Source organism: Lepidochelys kempii, chromosome 8, assembly GCF_965140285.1.
Source record: "Lepidochelys kempii isolate rLepKem1 chromosome 8, rLepKem1.hap1, whole genome shotgun sequence".
In the NCBI taxonomy this organism is placed as follows: Eukaryota; Metazoa; Chordata; order Testudines; family Cheloniidae; genus Lepidochelys; species Lepidochelys kempii.
Window position 1 is genome coordinate 104,695,144 of NC_136387.1, and position 10,925 is coordinate 104,706,068.

Consider the following 10,925-nt stretch of genomic DNA (forward strand, 5'->3'; position numbering starts at 1 on the left):
TGCAGCACTGTGCCCCCCCTGGCCATGCCCCCTCCATAGCAGACCCCCCCCCATTTTAGTCAGGGGTATATAGTAAAACTCATGGACAGGTCACAGGCTGTGAATTTGTGTTTACTGCCCAGGACTTCTACTAAAAATAGCCGTGACTAAAACATAGCCTTGCTCATCATTGAGATACAGCACTAAGCCACCGCCTAACCTGTGTCTTTCCTGAAGAGCACATACCCCTCAATCCCTGTACTCCCGGCAGGACAATTCCGCCAGCTTGCTGCTGCCCTTGGAACGTCTGGTTTCACTTCCTGGGCCAATAGCTCCGGTTCCTCCATTTTATTACCCAGGCTCCTCGCGTGGGCGAGCAAACGTCTTCACTGTTGCTGCTTGGCTCCACCGACATTCCTCGCCCGGTTGGGTACGGTCATGCTGCTGCCAGCGGCACCTGACCGGTATCAGCACGGTCCTTCCTCTTACCGTCCATTCTCCTACCCACTGCTGTTCCTTTCTCCAGTGCTGTGTCCGTTCTTACTTGATTTTCCTCCCTCCCAGTGTTAAAATCGGGTGTGGAGATCATATGAGCATCGCCCAACTCTCCTGAGTTCCTAGTTTAAAGCTCTTTTAATGAGTTGTCTCAACCTCCATCGCAGAAGTCTATTTCCCCCCCTACTCCGGTGGAGTCCGTCCCATGAGAACTGTCCTCTGACCAGCAGTTAAACAACCCAAGCCCTCCTTATAGCACCACTGCCTGAGCCATCTCTTGAGAATCATAATCTTGTCTCGCTTTTCTCCTCCTCCTCCTCCAAGGACAGGTACAATCCGACTCAAAGTCACCTGAGCCTCCATTTCTTTAAGCGTCGTCCCTAGCCTGGCACAGTCCCCCTTGATACATTCCAGCGAGAATCTAGCTGCCCTTCATATGGGAACAAATGACACAATCAGTGGATTCTTTCCTGCTCCCATTAGATTCTTCTTCAGCTTCAGGACCACATCCTGTATCTTAGCTCCCAGCAGACAGCTCAGCCTTCTGGTCTCTGGATCAGCTCTGGTGACAGGCCTCTGTATGCTTCTTAGTAGAGAGTCCTCAAATCACATGGACCTGCCTTTTCCTGGTGATGGCATGATTCTCCAGCCTTCCTCCTGTCCTTTCTGGCTGTGACTCCTTGTCTTTTATTCTCCCTTGCCATTTTCTGCGAGTCATTCTGAATCCCCCTGGAGCTCTGAACTCTGGGTATCTCCAATGGCTCTTCCCCTCTTCTTACAGAACTAACCGCTCTGCTCTTCTCTTCCTTGCCCTCCTTCCTTCCGTTACTGGCTGCTGTGCCCCTTCCTCATTTTCCAGCTCAGCAGACCTGTTCCTGATCTTAATTTTCCTTCCCTAGCTGGTCTTTTCCTCTGCCTGGTTCTTGTAGTAGATGTACGCTTCCACCACTCACTTTCCTCACCCAGCAGTCTCCCCATTGAGTTCTTCAGTCCAGCTGGCACCTACAAGTCTTGACTCATCCCTTCAGCCTTCTTGTGCCTTTGCTCCATCATCTGCTCAAACCTCCTTCGAAACTCAACCATCGTTTCCACCTGATCTCCAAGCCTTGGATCTTCTCTTCCATCAGCTCTATCAGGCAACACTTCATACAAAGCTCTTTGCAGGTACCTGTGCTGGGATCATGTACATCCTGCAGCTTCCACATCCGGTCATCTTCATTGTCTCTTCCATTGCTCGGGTCACTACCTCTGCTGCTGCAGTAGCTGTAACAGCTTTCCCACCTGAAGTCCTGCCAAGGAAAAAGAGAAAACCACCCAAAATACCCCTTCCCCAAACTCCCATTTACAGCTCTGTGTGCTGGCTGCCTTTATAGGGCTCTGCTCTCACCTGCCCCCTCCCCAATGCTACACACTGAACGAGGAAAAAACACAGTGACAAAGCGGGAATGCTCTTAATGTTTTGTCTGAATACCGTGCTTGTGCCTCAGTTTCCCCACTGTATGGAACAAGTACCTTGGTGGTGGAACAAGGGGGTGTGATTGTTGCAGATTCCAGGAGGGCAGGTGTGACTGATGTCTGGCTGCCTGGGCACAGACAATGGCCAACATTCTGTAGCCTGGCAACTGATGTCTGGGGCCCCGCCGCTCCAAGAATCAGCCGGAGGTGTTGGAGAAGGAAGTGAGGTGCAGGCCAGGTGATCTGGGGGAGAGAGACAAAGGAAGGAGGCAGGGCAGCAGATCATGGCTGAGGCAGGACTGTTGGGGGAGCTGGTCAGTCTCCTGGTTTGGGACTCAAGGGGGAAGCCCAGGGGCCTGGAACCCCAAGGATGGCTTTCCTGTGTTAACGTGCAGCAAGCTAAAGGGTCCTACCAGCTGTAGGATTTTCAGGAAGCCCCTGGGCACAGCAACTGGGCGGCTCAAGGAGACGTGCTGTGGTGATTGTGCCAATGCTACGCCCCTACTCAGCGATCAAGCCCTACCCTCGGCAGGGTTGGGAGAGTGTGTATTGTGTCCCTTACTCTCGGCCTCCAGGCTGCAGGGGCCTGTTTGGAAGCTTTGCCCTGAAATGAACATTTCTGTTGAAGAGCTGTATTTTAAAGTGCTGAACTCCCCCTGAAGGCTCTGATTTTACTTTCGAAGAATGGTTGTAGGAATGTTAGCGTTAAACATCTTCCTTCTGAAACAAAGGAATTAAGATAAGATAAAGAGAGGAAAGCAGGTCATTTGGTCAAGGGGTTCCTAATGCCCAGTTCCTTTCCCATGAGCTGTTCCAAACACTTCCACATTAGAATTTCTTTGCAGAACTAGTGAATACTCAGGGTGGAGGAAGGTCAGAGCAGTGTGGGAAAGTGGTTGGGAAGTTCAGGCCAGAGGGGCCCTGTAAGCCCCACCTTGTCCCTGCCTGTTTGAACAGCTTCCCCCTTCCCTTTGTCCTGACTGGGACAGGAGACATGCCACCCACTCACAGCCCCATCTCTCAGGGACATGAGTGAAATATCACCTCACACAAGGGAGGAGAAATGGGGCAGCAGGAAACCGCCAGCCCCAGGGAAGGCTGGAAACCCACCAGGTGAGATGGGAAGATATTTGCCCCCAACCCATGAGCAATATGGGAGCTGGGGTGTCCTTCCTTCTCTACCTTTATGAGGGAACCCAAACCTCTAGAAACTAGAGTCACAATTCTGGCTTCTTACTGCCCCCTCACCTGCAAGAATGGGTTTAGCTAAAGCAGCCTCCCTCTTCCTCCGTTCCCCTCCCCTTGCAGAGGAAGAGGCAGGCCACCTATTAAAGCTACCCCAGGGAGTGCTGAGCTAGGCTGTGTTTCTTGAAAGATGCATCCCCAGGCCATCTAACTGAAAGTCATGGCAACATTAGAACAGAGCTCCCACCCATTTAAAGCAAGAGCTAGCCCATGCAGTCTCAGACCCACAATGCTGCTGCCCCTGGGCAAGGAAGACCACACGGGAACTCAGGTAGGGAGCAATTTAATTGTACAGAAATAAAACGTGACTAAGAACTTGCTCCCCTCCTGCTAAATTCTTCATGTACAGAACGAAGAACCTTCATCTGCTGGACGAAAACACAAAACAAGAGTCTCCCAGTTCTAGCCACTAGCCCAGGCCAGCTTCATTTTCTGGCTGTGGGCTTTGGAGGATTTAGAAAACAAACTCTTCACTATCTGAAGCGGCACCGATTTCCCACTGAGATACAACTTATTGTGACAGTCTGGCAGCCATGGCTCAGAGCCAGAGTCTCTGCCCTCTCCTTTCTTAAGCATCCAGACGTAGGCCATGATATAGCCAGTCATGAAGGCATCAAAGCCGGCTCGGTGAATGCCCCCTTCCGAGCGGCTCTCCTGAGACGCTGCTCGCTTCCCGGCAGAGGATGCAGCTTTAGACTCAGAACAGCTCTGTGGGTGGACAGTTGAGCTGTGCTCATCGGTGCCCAACTGCTGCCCTTTCACTTGGTCGCTGTCCACGGTGTTTCCTCTGGCAGCGAGACCGACGTCTGTTTCTACTGGGGGGGCAGCGGGGTGAGTGGTGCTCTGCTGGTCTGTGGCACCCTCCAGATCCTCCGCCAGCTTGACATCTGTTGCACTGTCAAAGCCAGGCTCATGGTCCATGTCAATTGGACTCTCCACCTCCAGGAGGGGGCCCTCCTCACTGGACACGTTCGCTGCTGCCTCTGCCCGAGCAGGGACCCTCCCAGCAGGCAGACTGCCATGACAGCTTTGTTTCCGTGGGGGGCCTTCCTCCCCATTCTGAGCCACCTCCACGCCCTTCCCCATTCCCTGCTCAGACTCTTTCATGGACTCCTCCGCATTCTTCCGTCGTCTCCACCTCTGCTTCCGCTTCTTCCGCTTCTCCTCTTTACACTTCTCATCCTCGTCGATGATGAGGTCGATGTCGTGAGACCGGGAACACTTCACCCCGTTCGGACACCAGCCATAGGCCTAGTGGGGAAGGCACACGTCATAAACCATGACAGGAACCAGCTTCGTGTTTACAGCTGCTTTACCCAGCACGTGAGGAGCAGTGGGTACTGCTACCAGCCGGACACTGATGGCTCCCGCTTCAGCAGCGGTTTGGGCTGTGGTCTGAACCATCAGCGATCCTTCCCGATGGGCTACTGAATGGCTGACAACCAGGGAGCGGAATGGAGGCCAGGAAGGGATTCTCTTTAGGAAGTGGTCTGCACAAAGAAAGCTAGGCACGTAAATGTGCATGGTGGGATTATGTCTTCCTGAAATACACCAAACACTGGCCATGGTTAAGGTTGCGAGTCTGTCACGGAGGTCATGGATTTCGTGACTTCTGCAGCAGCTGGTGCTGACTCAGGGCTGCCCAAGCTGGGCAGCCCCTGGGCGAGCAGCAGCAGTTTGGGGTGTGGGAGGGGGCTCAGGGGGGCGCTTACCTCAGAGTGGGGGGCTCCCTGGTTCCCACTGGCATGGCCCTGCAGCTCCTAGGCAGCAAGGGGCTGGGGGGGGGGGGTCTCCGTGCCACATGCCGCCTGTAGGTCCCGCCCCCACAGCTCCCCTTGGCTGTGGCTCCCGGCCAACAGGTGCTGTGACAGACGTAGTGGAGCCCCCTGGCCCCTCCACTGCCTAGGAGTTGCAGGAACGTGGAGGAAACCCGGGTAGGAAACCCCTGCCAGACCAGCCAACCCTCCCCTCAGCACCAGCAGGCTCCAGCCCTTCCCCTCCCTCCTCCCCCTGAAGCACCCACAGCCCCCCACCTAAAAGTTTTAGTCACGGTGGGTATTTGTAGTAAAGTCACGGACAGGTCACAGTTCCATGACCTGTCCATGACTTTTACTAAAAATACCCACCGTGACTAAAACGTAGCCTTAGCCATGGTCAGGCTGGAGCTTGTGTGTCAGTGGAGTTACACCAAGGATGAATTTGATTTAAAGTATAGGAGTCTGTAGACTAGCTCAGGCCAGTGGGCAATCTAGGTCAGTAGCCAGCAGACAGTTCCTTCTGCCTGCAGGAAGGTATCCGAAACCCTTCTGGAGGCAGCGGTGGGGTACACTGCCCACAGAAAGTTCTTTTAACCCCCATTAGTTAGACGCTGGCTTGTTCCCTGAAGCAAAAAAGTGTTTATATCCCTTTCAGAACAGTTAATCAGTGACACTCCTATTAGCCACGTAAGTGTCTAATCCCTTCCTGAATCAACAGAATTTATGGCCTCACCCTCTGGCAGAGAGTTCCAAAGGCTAATTGTGGGTTGTGAGAATGTTTCCTTTTCAGTTTTGAATTTGCTACATTTCAGGATACAATTAACTTAGGCTTGAATAAAGTCAGGGTGTGGATGGGTCATTACACAAAGTAAAACTATTTCCCCTTGTTTATTCCTCCACCCCCCATTGTTCCTCAGACATTCTTGTCAACTGCTGGAAATGGCCCACCTTGATTATCACTACAAAAGGTTTCCCCCACTCCTGCTGGTAATAGCTCACCTTAAGTGATCACTCTCCTTACAGTGTGCATGGTAACACCCATTGTTTCATGTTCTCTATGTATACAAATCTCCCTACTGTATTTTCCACTGAATGCATCCGATGAAGTGAGCTGTAGCTCACGAAAGCTTATGCTCAAATAAATTGGTTAGTCTCTAAGGTGCCACAAGTCCTCCTTTTCTTTTTGCGAATACAGACTAACACGGCTGCTGCTCTGAAACCTACGTTTCCGTGTCATTGTATTATGAGACTGGGTGACCAGAAGGTCCCAGTCTATCTCCCCAACTTGTGGCTGCAGGACCTAGGTGCTAATGCTACTCACCGAGAACGTTTCGCAGACGTGGACCTTATTTGTATCTGCCACATTGTGATCAGTGTCTGCCAGGGAGCAGTAGCGATAGTCTATGTAAGGAGACATGCTTTCGGGGTAGTTATAAAATTCAATAGATAGGTGCTGGCTGCTGGAATCCTTCCGCTTGCAATTCTCTCGTTTGCTGGAACACACAAAGATTCAGTTAGGGTCTTTGCAGAAAGCCCAGGGCAGAGTGGGGGGAGTCCAAAGGGAACTGTTCTCAGAGGCAGCTTTTCACTATTTTTCTTGTCATGAGGCATGTTTAATGGTTCCTTCTCTTCACACCTAGAGAAGGGTTCTTTCCATGTACAGTGATCTCAGGGCACTTGGCTAAAGCTGCTCAGAAGGAGCATGCAGAATTCTGACACAGCACAGGAATAACTTAAGGGATCAATTCTCGGTGTGGATGACTTCCATTAGCATCTGGATGAGTTCTGATCAGAGGGAAGAAGAGACGGCCTCAGAACAGAAAACAGGGAAGTCAAAGAGCTGACCTAGAGACTATCCAGCAGATTCCTGCAGTTCTTGACTCCTAGTTCCCAAAACAGGTGCTAAAAACAGATTTAAAACCACTGGGTGAAGTTTAGGGGAGAGATTCAGGTGGGCTGCACCACTGCCAGTCATCTGGTTCAGGGCCAGATTCCTACTGCAGCTAACGCAGAGGTCAGAGTGTGTAGCAGCTGCAGAACTAGGGCCTTTAGCTATGGTAGAGATAGACGAGACCAATGCACATGGCTGCTTCCAACTCAAGTCTGCCAGGAAATACCCCCAGCAGGAGAGAATTCTGGGTGGGATGAAGAAGGGAATGCTTACACCCCGGAACAAGGAGCATGCGCCCCTCAGTGGGAAAGTGAGACACGATAGTCACAGTTAAAGGGAAGGCCACAGTAGAGAAAGTGCCTGAGCACTGCGGAGCTGACGCCTGTTTGCCATGGCAGCGGAAGGGCCATCAGCAACCAGTCTGATTTTAACACCAATATTTCAATTCCATTTATAGCTGCACTGACTCCTCTGCTGGATTATTTAACAAGGGGAATCTGCAGAGACAGCATCTTCCTTGCTTAGATGTTGGTCTTCGTGGTACTTGTTCTCCACCTGAGCTCTAAGGAAATCAGAGCTTGTCCTCATGCCACCATCCTCAGGATGGAACAGAGGCACAGAGCAGAAAAATGTGATCATCTCTATGGGATGCGTGAGCAGGGCAGTGTAGAAAGACCCCGATCTGTTGGTGTCTGGAAGACAGTGAACCTCCCCCAAGCCCTTGAAGTGCATGAAGTGACACATACCACTTCTTGTAGGCGTACTCAAGATAGGAGGCTACGAAGCGGGTCTCGAACTCAGAGGCGTATTTGGTATCATATATCCCAGCTGGGAACATCTCCGAAAGGTCAGCAGTGAAGGTGCCAAGACTGTCAGGGAGGTGGGCGTAGAAGCACTGGTACAGGAATACCAGATCGATCAGGCCGTTGTGCAGAATGAGGGGTTTCTTTGCTCGGATCAGCTCCAAGAAGAAAGCACGAACGTTCTGGCTCTGGTTCTCGTTGCCCTGGTAAGGCAAGGGTTAAAGTTAGTGAGCCTCAATCTGCTCTCTTCCATATAGCCACTGTGTGCCCTGTGCCAGGAGGCCCTTGTCCCCAGCCTCTGCTACTGAAGCGAGACCCACCCACTGCTCATTCTGGATAAGAGTGGCCCAGTAGCATGGGGACAGTGGCTCCTAGCCAGATGCAGGCTGGACGTGAGGGGAGAACAGACAGTGCAGTCAGGATCCCTGGCCTGGCCCTCCAGCACCCTCTCCTGGCCCTGGGGATTAGCTTGCCCCTAGCAGCACTACTCAACCCACAAGGCATTTCTGCACACCAGTCCAGGAACTCCAGAGGATCGTGGAAAATGAACGTCTTCCCATCCACCAGGCCCTTAACAACGTCCCTCACCACCGTCTGAAGTCATGTAAGCCCTTTTGGACCCACGCATTTAACCTTCAAGAATGCAACTACAACCCTGATGAAGCTTGGAAAGCTGAATGAAGTTCACAAGAAGTCACAAACACACACCACATGAAAGACTCGACACAGTAGATCCCTGTGATATCCCACAAAGCTCACGAGCAACCGTAAACCACATCCGCCCAAGCCATGGCAGATGCGGATACTTGCTGCACAAATGGAAAATTAAAGACCCTCCGGTATGCGACTGTGGTTGCTCAGAACAGACGATGGAACACAGAACAACTCAATGCCCGATTCACAAATACTCCAGACGCAATTGCCTGGCTTAACCATCTAAATCGTAAAATGATAGTACTTGCTCTACATTTACATCAGCCACGCGAAGAAGAGTGAGAAGCAGTTTGGAACTCCTTACTGGATCAGCACAATCCACTTCCCGCTCAAACGTCATGCAGCCCCCCAGCTCTGTCACCCAAAGATCTCCCTTTGTGAAAGCCTGGAGCAGACAGGGCTGGGGATCAGGTTTCCTCCTCCAGCTGGGAGGGTTGTACCTGAGCAGCCATTAGAGCAGAGCTTCCCCTTTAATTACCGTGAAGTGGAGGATAAACAGAGGGGACCTTGGGGCTGGGAATCTCCCCGATGCACAGAGGTACCTTGTCATTGCCCTTGTGGTAGGGAATCCCCTGCGAGTACTGTTTGTTGAAGTCAAAGCCATGTTGCACCAGAAACTGAACGGATTGAGGTTCGATGATATAGTCCTCCATACACAGCAGGGTCAGGTTGTAGATTTGGGAGAGGTACGTATTCTCAGACTGAAGAGGCAAATCAACAGGGGAAAGTTAGAGAAGCCAGTAAGACAAGTCATACAGCCATGGCCTGGGACTCCCAAGCAGGTGTTTCACTAGAGGCTGGGACCGGAAAGAAAGAGATGGGAACTCAAAGCAACATCTCCCACCACTCACCTTCTACAGCCCAGCCTAGCCAGGGACTCGGACCTCCTGCAGCATTGCAAGTGCCTTTGACTTCAGTGAGAGCTGGAGCTGGGCTCCTCACTGTGAGCCCCTGCAGCAGAAACTCTGCCGCCTACAGAAGGGTGCCCTATCACGACAGACCTACTGGTACATGAATCTCTAGCACAGCCATCCCCTGAGAACCAGCAGCATCATATGAAAGGCCCCTTTAGCCAAGTCACTACCTTGTAACTAAGACACTGGCTCCTGCTACGCTTTCTCCAGCTATGACGACAGACAGGAGTGGGTTGAGCAGGCAACATACCTTGTCTGGGAGCTGTTTGAAACAAGCAATTCCTAAAGACAGGACAGAGCGTGTTCGGGCAGCATTGCAGACCGCTTTGTATCTCTCTTCAATACATCTGCATTGAGAGAGGAGAGGTCAGCTGGGGCAGCAAGAAGCAGTCTTAATTCAATGACCACACACAGTTTACTGTTCTCTTTGAGGCACAAACCGCTACCGATGGCAGCTATGGGGGCTTCAGGTTCTGTGGCAGACTCGTCTTCCCCCCACCTTAGTGAAGAGCCCTTATTCAGGGCTCCAGGGTTGCTGTTGCTGCTCCTGTCTCCCTTTCGCTTTGTACAGTCTCTGCACCAGGGAGATCAGACTGTTCCCACCCCCATTTTCACAACTACCAGCAGCTCGAGGTCCAGGACAGGTGAGAGCACAGGACCCACCTAACTGGAAGGAGGTGGGTCCCAGTTGGTACCTCTGCATTCTCAGTATGGTAAGCCTAACCGTTGCCTGAAAAGGCTGGAGATCTCAGGTCCTATATAAATTCAACTACAGAACAATCAGAACTTTCAGTTCTGTGAACGACATAGTAGCACCACCAGAAAGCGTCAGACTGCAACCTCCGCAATCCCAAGTCTGAGGCCTGCTCTCTCCCAGTCCCACCAGCTGGAATGTTGCTTTCAGCTGAGTCTCCCAGTGACAATTTCCAGAAGGAACTGTGCTTGCAGTGTGGCTGCTAGCCTCGCTCTCTTCTACCAGCGGGACAGAGCAGCAGGAAAAACAGCAAGAGGAGGTTCCATCCCTAACAGCAGGAGTAAAACCCCTTTGGCAGGAAGGCACCCAAAGAGATGCTATTTTAAGACCAGTATGAAAATGAATGTAAATTTGAATACAGCACTCCATCTAGGAGCAGGGTTTGGCATTCAAGAACAGCACGTTACTTACTGGTTTAGCAGACTCTTCCTCGCCCCGAGACCACTTAGCTCCTGCAGAGAGAGGGGAGATTTGGTTAGTAATCTTCATGTTTCCTCCCCTTAAAGTCCAACGCGGAGATTAACATCTCCTCAGAATGAACTAATTACTCTCTCACAATCAGTTAGGAAGCAGCTAAACCGAAGAGCTAGGTGCCAATTTAAATCCTGCTGCACGTTTGACAGAAGAATGCTCTCCTCCACCTACCAGCAGGTACTGCCTCCTGCAGCACACAAGATCGAAGGTGCTTCACATCAACCATCAAGTCCTTTGGGATGCAGGAACTGAAAGGAGCTAAACAAGGACAGCTCATCTGGGATATCGTACACAAGTCTGGGCAGTGTATTGCAGAATGGACGATGAAGCAGCTGGCAAAAGGGGGATAAAAGGTCTCCTGGGTCCTATGACAAGAGGCTCGTAAACTAAGGTTTATATTCCCTGGTAAGAAGATTCAGATGGGCCCCTACTGAGGGATACCCT

At 51.6% G+C, this 10,925-nt stretch overlaps 1 protein-coding gene across 1 annotated transcript; it reads right to left on the bottom strand.

Annotated features, from left to right (window-relative positions):
• Positions 1-3,576: 3,576 nt before the first annotated feature.
• On the bottom strand, positions 3,577-10,707 carry TOE1 (target of EGR1, exonuclease). Its single transcript, XM_073358314.1, has 6 exons — positions 10,653-10,707; positions 10,419-10,459; positions 8,882-9,040; positions 7,569-7,828; positions 6,253-6,424; positions 3,577-4,425 (listed from the first exon to the last, which is right to left on the bottom strand). Exons 1-6 carry the CDS (start codon positions 10,705-10,707, stop codon positions 3,577-3,579), a joined length of 1,536 nt encoding a protein of 511 aa, XP_073214415.1.
• Between the last annotated feature and the right edge of the window lie 218 nt (positions 10,708-10,925).